At 32.7% G+C, this 15,134-nt stretch overlaps 1 protein-coding gene across 5 annotated transcripts in view; it reads left to right on the forward strand.

Annotated features, from left to right (window-relative positions):
• The window catches only part of Lpin (phosphatidate phosphatase LPIN), a 65,543-nt gene extending 50,647 nt beyond the window's left edge, over positions 1-14,896 (forward strand). For 4 of the 5 annotated variants that reach the window (XM_076450612.1, XM_076450610.1, XM_076450611.1 and 1 more), the window contains exons 16-18: positions 8,836-8,939; positions 12,164-12,389; positions 14,148-14,896. In XM_076450612.1, coding sequence (XP_076306727.1) covers positions 8,836-8,939; positions 12,164-12,353 — 294 coding nt within the window. In that variant the 3' untranslated portion in view covers positions 12,354-12,389; positions 14,148-14,896. The remainder of the gene's footprint in view (positions 1-8,835; positions 8,940-12,163; positions 12,390-14,147) is intronic. The other variant, XM_076450614.1, reaches the window with a different exon arrangement.
• Positions 14,897-15,134: the final 238 nt, after the last annotated feature.

Here is a 15,134-nt window from a genome sequence, read left to right on the forward strand (position 1 = left end):
GCCATGGTTTGTTGCTGTTTGGTGGTTGTGTGCAGAATCCTCTCTACAGCTTCTGGGTTCATTGTTGAACTGTACACCATATCTATTGCCTTCGATCATATTGAAGCTAAGCAGTACTCCAACTGCACTATTTATGCTGACTCTCTTAGTTCTCTGCTGGCCCTGGAATCTCTTCACGTTGGCTCACATTCCTCTCGCTGATATTCAAAACAAACTGGCCCATTTCTCATTAACATCTACTTCTATCCAGCTTTTCTGGATATCAGGCCACGTTGATATTCGCGGGAATGAGCTTGCAGACACGACGGCTAAATCTATCTGCTCTGGGACTATCATTATTGTGCCTATTCCGTACATGGACTATGGTCCTGTATTCAAGGCTCGGCTTCATGCTAGCTGGCAGTTTACTTGGAGTGAGCAATGTGACAAGCTTTTTCAAATAAAACCCTGTATTAGATTTTGGCCATCTAGCTTCCGTAAGGTTCGGAAGGAGGAAGTTATTCTAACTATACTATGCATTGGTCAGTTTTTTTTAACTCATCATTTTCTTTTATCTGGAACTGTTGCACCAGTATATAGTTTGTGTAGCACTCAAATCACTGTAAGCCACATTTTACTTTCTTGCCATCGTTACAATTCTCAACGACGGCACTATTTTAAACATGTTCTGTCCCAGGGTTTGTGTGTAACATTGGACAGTGTTATTGGTGATGGTGACAATGTCCACCTTGATAATGTTTTTAGTTATTTAATGGCCATTAATCTTTTTAACCTCATTTAAGTGTTGGATATTCATTACACCTTTTTAATTGTGGTTCCCTTTTCAGTCTCAATCTCTCTAGTTCAATTTGAAATTGGAAAATGGCCAAGGACATTTAAATAACTCGACACCAGGACTTGAAAGGCCAACTTGAGGTGACTAACGCTGCTAGTTGAACTACCCGTTTGTCTTCCTGGCAAGTTGTTGTTTTTACAATTTTGCTGCATGTCTTTTCACACTTTTATTATTTTCCAATTCTGGTTCTGGGTTGTCATTATGGCCAGTACCAAAAGGTGAAGGATAACTTCAGGTGACTAACAGTGGTTCTTGTACTTACCTGCTGGTCTTCCTGGTGGGTTATGATCATTACCATTTTGCTAGAATGTCCTTTATAACTTACTCTGCTTTCTATCTTAACATTGTTGACTAGGTGTGAACATTGGTTTTATGCTTTTTCTGTTTTTCAATTATGTTTTGTTTTACCTTCTTTTTTTTTTTCTGTATTTTACTACATTTAATTTTACCTTTTTTACTGGATATTTGGCACAGATAGCCTAGCTGCTTTGTGCCGTAAAACACTAAATCAATCAATCAATTCATTTAGAAATTTAAAAAAAAATCAATTTAATCTAATGCACTCTGAATGCAAATATTAGCCTTTTTGTGGATTTCCTGAATTTTTTTTTTTCTGAACATTACAACACTCTCTCCTCCTGAGAGGAAGATTAAACAGTTTTGGATGACATAGCAACAAATTCAACTTAAACTTTATCACATTTAATTAGTCAGTGTTCTTTAATACAATTTGTCATTGTGTGATGTACTTGCCATATACCTGAACTTAAACATGAATATAAAAAGTTTGAAACTTTTTATATGAAAGGAAATCTGAAACTGCTTGCAGTGATTTTTGAATGCAAATATACTGTTTTATAAAATGAAAATCTTTTAGAAAGCTTATTGTATGTTTTAATTTGAAATTTATGTAGGAAACCAAAACAAATCTAAGATAGCAGCTTTAATTTTCTTGAAATAAACTCATCACAATAAAATCTCTTCAAGCATGCAAATTCATCCAAATATTACTTTTATAAATAAGATATTTACAGAAGTTTGTCTTTGCAGTGCAATAAACCATGCCTCAACAATTACAATTGATATTTACAGGAATTTGAGATGAATATTGTATATTTTATAATTCATTTGAAAAATAAATGCAGGTCAGATGCTTGATAGTTGAAAGAGCTGCTCACATATTTAACTACTAATATACATTTCAAGAATATTATGTGATGTGAACACCTCCAGAAACTGCACTAAAGTAATTTGAGCCTAAAGGAGCACTTTGGATCCTATTACATTTTGTAATTCAAACTAAGGTTTGATTTGAAGCTTTGAAATTTAGGTTTGATTGAAGTTTTGAAAGTTCTACATACATTGCTTTTAGTTTTTATGATAAAATTGCAGTGTTTAACTAAGTGCAAAAACAGCTCCATACACTATCTAAACGTAATGCACTATGATATTGAAAGCTCTAAAGTGCATTTCTGTATTGCTGCCTTTGAATTGCATCTGCTTAAAAAAAAGTAAATGTGTGAATGGTATATCAACTTCGAGCCTTTTTACAGAATTTTATGTTCTCTAGCATTGTAGAGGGATACTTGGAACGTGATATGTTAAATATTAAAATATTTCCTTTAACTTGCTTGTACTGGACTAAGTACTGTTGACTTCGTTATTATATCTAATTGAACAGTATACAAAAAATTATTGATGCAGATAATTAGTGTAACTGTTGTTGGCATATTTTAAAATATTAGTAGCATACATGTGTAGTGGACAAAAAGTAATTACTGTAACGAATTTAAGAAGCCTCTATCTATCATTAACTTGGTGCACAGTAGGACATTTTAACTTGCTAACCTTGGATGTGTTAATTTTTCAGTACCATGCAGTGGTCATTCCAATGTTTGTCTTTCAAGTAAATAAACTTGTTTAACCTGTTTATCATTGATTTTCTGCTTCTGTTGAACATAATTGTATAGGCTTTAGTGGTTTCTTAAGAGATATTAGGAATGTGAAGGTTACTTTTGTTATCAAAACCACTCAGACATGTACTACTTTTTTTTTAACTTTTGGTTTATCTGTCATAAGCCTACACTTGTGGTTTATATATCTTTTAAGACTTGCTGGTAAAAGTAGTCAAACACCAATGGCTGTTCAGTCTTTGTAAATCTTGATATTGAGACTTCTTTATATTATAGTATTATACAGGGTGTTTGGAAAGTCCCTGTACAGCTTTGTAATCATATTTTATTCAGTCTATTCAACTCAGCAACTGATAGCAGCGTTTAGAAACAAAATAAGGATCCAAGCCTGTGTTGATGCCAATGGGGGTCACTTTCAACATTGTTTATAATTGTCATTCATATTTACCTCCTGTATTCTATATTGAAACATGTCTGTTAATAAATATATAAGTGCAGTGACTTTCTGAACACCCTGTATAACGTATGATCAGATTAAGTGTTTCTCAAACATTGAGAAACAGTTAACTTGTTTCACGAAATATTCCAGACTTCAAATTGGTAAAAATGTAAGAGGGATTTTGCCTTCAGTTTTAAGTAATTGTGGATGACAATTGAATTTAAAACAATACATCTTTTTGTGTTTTAATAGTTAAGGATTATTTTAAAATTGAACATTGTTTTGTGGAATAACAAGGTTTACTACTGTACCCACACGGGTAAAATACAATCCTGCAAAATGAAGTTGTGTTTTCTGAGTTCATCATAATAAATTAAGTCTCTTTAACCTTGAGGGAAAATCAGCTTTCACGTTAAAAATATTCAAGTAAAATGTTATCCTGTAAAACTTTTTTCAGTTGTTAATCGTAAATTAAATGTTCTTTCTTGAATACCTTGTTCTTCCCATAAGAATAAACAAAATAAAATGTGATATTGTATATTTGAAGATCACATTATGCATGTCAGGAAATGAAGGCTTTCGACACTTATCGTCCTAGCATTCAGTACACTGTCAGATACGTGACTTTCAAATATCTCATTAGGCTTGTTACTTAATTGAATCTATAGGAAATAAACAATGGGCATGTGCATTGTTTTTGCTTGTGAAACATTTAATATGATATCACGAGGTATGTTTTGTATTGATTGACCAACAGCTTACGTCAAGTTATCAGTCAATGTTATGGTGTGTTCCAAACAAGTGTTATGAAGATAACTGTTAGTATTGTGACATTTATAAAATTAATTTTATCTCATCCCTTGTGGTCCAGCGGTATGTCTGGCTTACAACAATAAGAATCGTGTTTCGGTTCCTCTGGTTGGTAGAGTACACATAGGCCTTTCTAGTTTAGCGCTTAACAACAAAATAAGTAATCTTCAATATGCTTGACCTATTTCATCTTATGTTGAAATATTGAAAAGCATAAAAACTAAAGCGTTTATATACAGGACTGAAGTAATATTGTATTTGAAATGGTGAAGGCAATGAATTAATAAATAATTACTCGAACCAGACAAAGCAGTGTTTTTGAATTAAGCACAAACTACACAATATGCTCTGCCTAAAACGGGTATCGAAACCTGGTTTTTAGCGTTATAAGTCTGCAGACATTCTGCTGAGCCACTGGGGGTCAAGCAGTAGTGATAATTTCATATAAAAAGTTGCCATTTTCCTCTTACCGTACATAATAGGCCTGGCATGGCCATGTGGTTAAGGCACTGGACTCATAATTCAAGCATCGCGGGTTCGAATCCCGGTCGCACCAAACATGCTCGTCCTTTCAGCCGTGGGGGCGTTGTTAGTCAATCCCACTGTCTATTAGTAAAATAGTAGCCCAAGAGTTGGCCGTGTGTGGTAATGACTAGCTGCCTTCCCTCTAGTCTTACACTACTAAATTAGACGGCTAGCACAGAGAGCCCTCGTGTAGCTTTGCGCGAAATTCAAAGCAAACCAAATGGTATTGTATTATTGATAGGTTGGAAAACATAGCGATGTGGAATACATTGCAGCAAGCATAGAAAGTGGGTTTTCATATTTTACTTTCAGTTGTTAACTTTGTAAGGAAAAATTCAACATTCTTAAATTGCAACTAATTTCTGAGCAGTTGTAGAAAAAAGTACGTGTTTACAAGGATGAAGTCTAGTTCTATTGACACTCATCGTGTCGTCTAGTGGTTGTGAGATTATAACTAATACTTTAACATATATTAGTTAGGTTACTCGGAACCAAGTTAAATAATTGTTTCTTCGTGTAAAAGCACTTTCATGGTACAGCTGATTTGTTCCTTGTGTACTATAAAACCATGTTTATTAATATGAAAGGAATTGTATAGTATTTTGTGCAATTTCTCTTGCTTCCGCTGCAGCAGCGGTAAAAGCCGGAGTTCGATTCCCTGTGGTGGATACATCAGAAAGCCCAATATAGCTTTTCTTTAAACACTGGGCCACCATCGGCAGAATTAGTGACAGTGTGTTGGTGCCAGACTGTGGATATAGGTTCCGTTTATCGAGCGTAGTTACTGTCCTTCCAGCCGCAATAAACACTGAATTCTGTATTTTGTGCCATGAATGCGTTGTGCTAGTAGCAATCGAATTCCATTATTCGATTCGAGATTAAGTGTGCTGGTAGTTGGTGGTGTCGATAACTCTCCTCGTTCATCACTTAAACAGGGAACAGCTAGCATAGGTATAGACTGAAGAAAATTTTAAGTTTGTTCGACAAATATATCGCTTGATACTTCAGATACGTGGTTTACATGAATGTTTTTTTCACTTTTTACAGAAACTCTTTGGAGGTGTCACTTGTACATTACTTTCCAAACTGTAGGAGTCGAATTAATGTTGGGTTATTGAAGTTTCCTGATTGGTTATGTAGCGCACAGTTACGCAATGAACTTTCAGTGCTCAAGCCGTCACTGGTATCGAAACCCGATTTGTAGCTTCTTAAGCCTGGAAACTTACCGCTTGGTCATTAGAGATGGGGTGAAGGGTTATTGAATAAGTCAAGTTTATTGTATTAATTCTCTCCAGAAATAACTAACTTACAGGCGATTACGGTGTTAACAACTTACATTTAAACATATTCTTTATAGGTTTAAACTATTCACCTTTAGTTGTGGTTTAAAATAAGAATCTTAAACATTTCTAAGAATTTCTTTTTGTTTTTCTTCCAATTTTTACAAGGCTGAGTAATGTCAACAAAAGTGTCTGTTACTCACTTCACTTAATGAATTTTCAGTAAGATAACGCTCGCAGTTCTTCTGACACTGATAATGACAGTTCAATAAACATTTAATAATCAACCTACATATTCGACTTATTTAATAAGAACTGCATAGTCGTTAATATACAGAGGACAACACCCTAATGAAACATGAAGCATCGAGAAGGTAAAATCTGTTTAGTTCTTCATTAAAATGACTGTTTTAGAGTCTGTTGACGTCTTTTTATTAGCAATAGGTCACTAAACGAATTTTCAGCTTGTACATTGATGGCAAAAAACAAATTCATGTGTGTAAATGTGTTTATCAATAAAATTTGTTGGTGGATTAATATTAGTATTTCATTATAATTACCCCCTGTCTTGACAAGTGACCCACAAGGACACCCTTGGATACGCAGTAAACGTGAGAAAGTGCAAAATCATTCTTGTATAAGCGTGTTCATGTCAAGTCCCGGTAATAGTGTAATGTTTTCATTTACGAAAAACTAGGTCCAACGTGCTACAAACTAAATTAGTGTTTCTACAGCTACGTTTCCTTGTTTGTGCAAGGCACAAGCAACTTCGTGTGTAACCGTGGGCAGTTCCTAGTTTTGTTATTTTTGGTACACATCCGGGCTTCTGAGACGAAACCAGTCCGTTATTACATCACGTGACCAGAATGTTCAAACCCTTTATATGTAATTGATTTCCTTTTTTTCTCGATAAATTTCCAGAAACTTCGGTAAGATAATGGGCACAAGTTGTATCCAGAAACACGGGTAGGTGAATCTCCATCTGTGAAAGAGAACTAAACAGTGCTATTTAAACACAACTGATATAACCATAAATGCAATAAAGTTCACACATCTACCATGTTCTATAATCATAAACACAACTACATAGAGGTTTTGTAGGTGTAGCCAAGGGGTCCCCCCCCCCCGGAAACTAGGCATTGATCACGTATTAAGCTTTAAATAGTCATTTTATTAAATGACACAAAACGAGTTTGTTGTATATAAACTTCTTTCAAAACTTACATTTCACTTGTTTTTGTGACCAGTTATTACAAATTTAGATAAACTTCAATTTTATAAGTTATTGTCCCCTCAACTTTCTCCCGCTGTGTTGCCTGTTACTTATTTCCCATCAGTGAACGAAAACCGTTATTATGAATAAACTTGTTCTTTCAAGTTGCAGTACTACATGACTACCCTTGTTCTTTCTTTTAACTATGACGGTACTCATTGTATAGTCACAGCTGTTCCCTTTTTATTACTACATGAAAACATCTACTGTTTGCAACCACGCAGTAAATTTTGGAGAAAAGACAGTGTTTCCTTCAGCAGTGTAATATAGTAATTGTGCGTGCACCTTTCTAATTTTACTGCAATATTTATTGTATGATGACATTACTTTTATATTTAATTTTGTTTCTTACAATACCTACTGTATTTCTCTTATTGTTTTGCTGCTGCACAACAAATGTTACTTTTTCATGACTAACATTTACTGCATGTTAATCACTATTATTTACTGCATGATAGGATTTTTAAATTTATTTGTTATTGCATACTCTACCACTTACCTACAGTAGTTTTAATGTTACTGTTACAGTGTGGCTTATTTTTATCATAATACTTGATTATTAACACTTGTTTCTTCTTTACTAATAGAACAGTGCTTCATTTATTCCTTCATCAGATAAATTACTACACCTTTAAATCAAATTTTGCTTAAATAGTAAAAAAATATACTATTTTACTGCACTTGTTCCTTGATAAAGGAATGTTTACATAATAACCACACCTGCTCTTTCTTTTCCCACATTTACCTGTCCTCAGTGATAGTTGTAATTCTGTAGAATTACAGTACTAAAATCTGGGGTTCAATTGCTCTTGCTGGATACAGCAGATAACCCACTGTGGCTTTATTCTTAAACCATATTTACTCTCTGGTTTTCACTGAAACAAAGTATTACATATGTAAATCCTTGTCCTTACTCTTTACAAGATCAGATATAACCTAGTGGTTAGCATACCCAGTTTATAGGCTTGAGGGTTTGTGTTCTGTTCCCTCAAAATTGTGTTCTCCACTTTGGTCTGACCAAATTATGGAATGTGACTTTTCATAATGCACCAACAGCAACAGAGTAACCCAAACATTTAAAGTTTGTTTTTAATCAACACTAACATATCACCTCAAAATTAAAGATTGCTATGCAGATGTAACCCTTGTATAAATTTACATGTAAGATACTAAAACAAACCAGTAGTTATCCTTACAGTATGGCTAAAACATTTACTTCGTTGTTAGTGAAGTTTACCTCTTTCACTATAAGAATTGACACTAAACTGTTTTTTGTGATAATTGGGACAAATACGGGAGGTAATTCTTTTTTTTAAATTTATATTGGTAATGTAATAAGTTTTTGAAGTACTTACCAGATAAATGCTAGAAAAACTATCAGTTTTGGTAGATAATGGAACTCCTGTATACTTATCAGTTGTAATAATACATTACCACCAGAGCCTCTCAAAATTAATATTAGTTACAAATAAAATCATGGGCTCTAGTAGCAGTGCAAGGTCAGTTTTACATTTATTGAGAGGAAGTAGCAATATTTTAACCATGTAACTAATGGAAACAAGCTTAATAAACATTTAAAATCTTGTGTGGTTGAAGTTACTAATTGCAATATTGTGATAATTGAAGATGGAGACATTTTAAGTCTATTGGCTTTGTTAGCATATATGACAAAGAAGACTTCTTCCATAACTGAGTTTGATCAAAATTTGTAAAATACTTTCACTGTATTTGTTATAACTGACTGATTTGCTGTTCTGTAGGACACCTGGGCATATAAAGCAGTTAAAGTTCCTGTGTCTAGAATCTTTACAATTAACCATAGAGGGGAATTGAAATTAGACCTCATGCAGAATTTCCAGTCTTCGTAAGTATTCTTTGTGTATGTTTGTTCTTGTGTTAGGAAACAAAACAAGTTCTAATGAATGTGATTATTTTGGTGTTTATAGTAAAACGTTCTATAATGTATAGACTTTGTACTCTGAAACATCATCCTCTTACAAAGTTCTTTAGTTAAATATTTTTCTTATAAACAAGAAGTAGCCTTTAAGTACTACAGAAGGTTGAATACTTTACATTAAAACAATTTTTGGAGACTCACTGTCATTATAATCTGTTGCAACATCCAGTCATGGTCTGTCTGTCTAACCTTGCATCTTGACAATAACCTAGGAGTTTAGTATCCATTGCAAAAGGTTCCATCATATGATTGTCATATTCAAAGTACAATGCTTCTTCATGCATGATTTCTGTATTCCATCTAATGATTAAGGACAGTAGTTTCTCTTAGCTGTTTCAACCATCTGATTGAACATAAATCCATAGGTTCTGCATTCAGCAACTTGACTGATCCATTTTTATATGGAACAGCATGAATACCCATTTTATTCTCCATCTGTTTCAAGTATATCACTGAATGGGAGGTGGAAGCAGAAGTCTTATTTTAGTGAACCTATACTTTGTTGCCCTTGTATTTAAATGGAGATCCTTCTTGGTTATGTTGTATACTGTTTCCTGGGACATGTGAACAGTTTTTGCTGACAACCTTTGTATTCATGGACCCTCACCTGCCATATACCATAACATTTTGCTTACTATGACATTGGGAAGAGTCATTACAAAGGTGCTCACTTTTCAGCAGCATTGCACTACAAACACAATGTCAAACAATGTAAAATATAACTATATGTGTAGTTGTCACATGATTTGTAAAATTGCATATTCATATTTCTTAATATAATGCACTCAACCATGTACAAGTGATGCAATTAATTTCTTGTCAGTTTTTGATGTAATTCTTGTCCGTTAAGAGCAACGCTAATAAACTACTACTTGATAAAAATTTGTCACTGTTACGTTTTGGAGGATTTTCTAAAGCTAAATATTGTAATGTTTCTCATAATATTTGTGTTCAACAACCTAATACATTTTTCAATAACCTATAGTTTAATACTTCTTATTTGTGGGACTAAAACTAACAAAGACTTGAAACAATTTCTCTGACAGGTTTAAGACAACAGTTTAATTTGTATTTTTCTTATGTTCACTGTTTACTGTAAATTATTTTATCCTAATAATATTTCTTTGTTAGTTTTTAATGTAAGCTGTAAAATTACTGTTGTGTGCATCAAAGCTGTATGATCAATTTTTGTTTCTAGTGTATTTAAATTTATTTTAGGAAAAATTATTGGAAGTTATAAAATGATAGTGTATACTGAATAAAGTGATCCATCACTACTGAAAATGTAGAATCACATTCATGAGTTGCTATAAACATGTCTGTAGTCTGTGGTATTCTTTATTAATTATAACAACATTCATTCTTTAAGGTACATGGTGCATATAGTGGCACCATAACCCTGAAAGTGTTGGGAAAAGTTCTAGTCCTAATACTTGCGATGTTCATGTTTATTTACATTTGATAGTTTGGAATCAGGCCCTTCAAATCTGTGGTGTATAAAATTGTAACTTGTTTCTCTTAGTCTGTAGTTTTAACTTGAACAGAAATATAAAAATAAAACTTAAATTTTCAAGGGAATATATGTTTAATTTCTGTCAGCTGTTGTCCAGTATCTGGTATGACAGTTGTATGGTTGAGTGTTTTGTGGAGTTAAAAGATGACTTGTTTTAAAGGGTAAATTAAATGCCAGTCAGGAAACAGTTACCATTTTGTAGTTTTAAAACCATTTGTTGAATGATGTGCAGGGTTTTTTTTTTTATCTTTTTAAAGACCAACTGCTTAAGAGTTTTTTGTTCCAAAGAATGTCATACCTTTTTATAATCAACTTTCCACCAGTTTTGATTTTTCTATGCAAATTTTCTACATAGGCCACCTGCCCTATTCAAATTTCAAGTCTATTATGAGCAAGTACAGGAACTTATCAGTTTTATGATGGGTCTTTTTTTGCGTGAATAGTACCATGAATTTCCTTGCTTTTGTTTTTTGTTATGTGAGTGATTATTTTGAGCAAAATGTCTCATGAGCAGTGGTGTGAGACATTCAAAATGTTTAGTTGAAATGCTGCCTGTTTTTACTGCTACTGTTATTAATGTTTTATTGTGGTGTAGTTGCACTTAACTTGCCAATGAAAATCTTAATTATATTATGCATTCACAGGAGTACTGATTTCCATCCTAGATGGGATCTGTGGGCCATGTTTTTGGCAAAACTTTTGAAACAAGCAAGCCTAAAGTTTGATAAAATAAAATTGTGTAAACTATTTGTCCACTTTCTTTTTAATTTGTACATTTCAAAATCAGAGGCATGTAACAGTAGCATATTGGGTATATTTTGCCCAAGAAGCCTTTCATTGAGTACTAGAACTCTTCAATTGGACTGGACTATGAGGGACAAAAAGCTTGTCTGAAATGGTAATACAAGTCATTTAAAAAAAAAAAAAAATTAGGTATATTTTCTAATTATTCACCACCTTTTGATATTTTAATAATTACTTTTAAATTATTGGATTTATGAAATTCCCAGTAAATTGCTTCTGTAGGTTGTGGAATATCTATTTTAAAGCTACTTAGATCCAGTATTTGGTACAACAGTTTTAAATTAACCAGTCTGGTTATAATCCTTCCTAGGTCGTTCACCATAGTGCTTTTCTTAAAATATCAGATTGTTTGAACAATATGTATATGCCTTCTAGTTTCTCCATGCGATGTCTGTTACTACTGGCTTTATCCTATTTACTCTCTTTTTCTAACACTTATCTGTTGACTGGTTTGCCTCCCTATAGTTCAGTTGATTTACATCTTGTACAGTCTTTGTAATGGTTGAGCAAAATGCTACACACTGCAAACTGAAATTATTTTTTCTTTTACCTTTTATGTAGGCTTTAAGTTCAGAATGAATTCAGAGCTTGGGGCACCACACATTTTTACTGGATATAACTATTGGCCATGTATTCCAATATTGAGAACCAATGAAAAACAGACTAAGCACATAAAAAAAAAAAAAAACTTGTTATTGGACACAGGAACATAGATCTTTTGTTGTCACAAATGTTACTTACAATTAAGCAAACATAAAGACAAATATACATGAAGTAGACTTTGTTCATGGTATTGTACTTTATGAATTTGCAGATACACTAGTTTGAGTGATGTTGTGGATTACATGTTTCCTCCACTCCAAAGTCAGCACCGAGAAGATGGACAGTTAAATCCATGTTTCACATCTGCTGAAGAATTTAGCTCTTTTACCTACTGGAGATCTCCACCCCTACCCCTAAAAGATGATGATATCCTCTTGAAGACATCACAAGGGAAAGTATAACCCATCTACCAATTACCCATCTACTAATTACATGAGGTAATATAATTATTGCTAGTAAATGAAAAGATACGACTTTGTAGTAAAGACTAAAATCGCATGTTTTTTGTTAGCTATTTTAATATATTTTCTATTCAATGAGTAAAGCTTATCTTCATCTTGAAATATTCAAATACATCTGGTAGTGTTTTAATTTGTCTTTTGTGCTTTATACTAAACACTGAAAACAGAGGCAATTTGTTTTTTCTTTATTCATCATTCCAGAAAAAAAAATCTGCTTTAAAGTATATTTGACTTGAATGGTTTCAGATTCTTTATTTGTTGATTACCTTTAGTCATATCTCTGAACTGACTATAAACAGGATAAAACATTGTTAAATGTTACTCATGAATGTGAAACTGAAAATATTGTTTATGTATAAATTGAACTTGAACATTAAAATGTATTAACCCTGACTTGGATATTAAGTGGTTAGGAAACTTGATAAAATATTGCTAAAACTTTAACTAGATATAAATGATAAAATATAACTAAATGTGTTACTAGATAAAAGCAGGATAAGATCTTAAGTTTTAAGAGATATTAATTGGATTTGAAACTGGCAAACTTTGGTAAATTCTTACTAGTTATAAATTAGACTTGAAATTGGATAAAATCTTGTTAAAGGCCTGGCTGTATATAACATGGATTTTAACATAATTTTAAATTTTTCTAGGCAGATATTTAGCAATATTTTGTAGTTTCCAAACAGTTTATGCATGTGTGAATATGTGGGTGTGTATAGCCAAAGAAGTAACCTTCAAAACCATTAAGTACTTGGAAGTCAAGTGTGTTTTGAAGTAAGTTGTTTGGGATAGTTACGTGTAGAAAGTTTATAACCCTTCACAGTATAGTAACTTCTTCGTTGATACTACATATCTTGGACCTAAAAACTGTTGAGGTCATAAGTATCAGGATAAGATGTTTTGATACTTTAACAGGCTTTAGTTCTCTTTTAGTTTCTTTCGAACTTTAGTAAACTGATAAGTTTGAATAGCCTTATTTTCCACAACTTATTGGTTGTATGTCATTTCTCTACACTTTCTAAACAGGTTTTGAAATTTTTCTGAATGGGTTTTTCCTTTTTATTTTGGTTTGATTAATAAAAGTAACTAAACTAAACATGAAATTCAAATTAAAGGTAGGTTTATCTTGTGAATGATGAGATTGGTAAACCTTATAATGAAATGTTACACTAATCTTTAATAATTCTTGGATTGTCTTTCATGGAAGCATCAGAGGTTAGTAATTGAAATGATGGTCATTTAATTTGTAAAATTAAAATTTAAAAGAATACTTTCAATAGTTTTTTGTTGAGAGCTCTAACTTGTTTCATAATTATATTCCATAGTTAGAAGCTATTGATGTAATTCTTGTTTGTGGAATCTTGCCCAGTGTTTGTAGTAAAAAATGCTGGGATTGTACATTATGAAATATTACACTAATTACTTCTTCATAATGTTAAGCAGAGTGTTTGAGACTAGTTTAAAATGACACAATCCTATTGTACTTTAGAAGCTAATTTTCTTACTATTCTCCTCAAAAGGAAGCCTTCGTCTCAAATGTAGAGGAAACGTTTTCTGCTGAATTTTAAACATTTTAAAACGTGAATTAATGTAATTATAAATGATATAAAGATTTTACCAACTTTTTAAAATTTATTTTTAACAAACTAGTTTCATGTAATTAATTTGAACTTGGAATATGCTACTAATAGCTAGCATGCTAATAATCTTTCCTTGTTTTATAACCATTAGGCATGGTAATCTGTGAGTCGTATAGATCAAGTGAGCTGACTGGATTTCTAGTAGCAATTTTGCCTCTACGTGAATGATAAATGTTTAGAAGCTATGATTGTAGACATTGACTCTCATCTGTTCCAGAGTAATAATTTCCAGAAGGAAGAGAACAAACTTATTTCCTAAGACTATTACTTGTACCTGTCATGTGACTCAGAAGTACAGCATAAAGCCAAATATTGGTAGTAGCTTCTCACCTGATGAAATCCTAGAAGACCACTTTTAGCAGAAAACCAGCTGTCAACCATATTTATCATATAATCTTAAGTATAACACATTTTACTAAGACACTACTTGTAGGTGACATATTGTCAACATTAGTAAATTATAGAATAATACTAAAGTTAACACTAGTGTTTCCTCTATTCTAAGTTGTTTGTCATATGTTCTAATATAATACATACCATTTAAATCATGGTTTAGAGAAGGCAATGGACAAGTCTTGTCATATACTTCAAAATACTGAAGTAAGAAACTCTTGGAAGTGTGATTCTAATAGTATTTCATTGTTTTCAATTATTTATTGTAAATTCGGTGTACTATTCTGCATCAGCTATACAATCCTAGCCTGTATCCTATTCATGTGTAGTCAAATTTCTTTTGTAAATTTGATATTAAGCTGTATCAATAGTGTACTGATCTTTTTCTGTGACCTGTACTCATAATTATGATGTATATTTAATAAATATTCAATGGACCTATTAAAACTTTGATACATTCATATTGTATTTTGTATTTAAGTACTAAACCCCTATTGACCATCACATGGTCCCTTGGTGTGAGAACCTCCCAGGGAATGTTCTATTATTTCAGTTCACCTCCTCCTAGGACCTAAACATCCACCCAAGTGTTTACCATGGGTAGCAACCCCTAAAGGAGAGTGGGAGGATCTTAGGGGTCAAAAGGTCTAACCCTACCACATCACTTTGACCTTATTCTTGTAGA

This window comes from Tachypleus tridentatus, chromosome 8 (genome assembly GCF_004210375.1).
Source record: "Tachypleus tridentatus isolate NWPU-2018 chromosome 8, ASM421037v1, whole genome shotgun sequence".
Taxonomy (NCBI): Eukaryota; Metazoa; Arthropoda; class Merostomata; order Xiphosura; family Limulidae; genus Tachypleus; species Tachypleus tridentatus.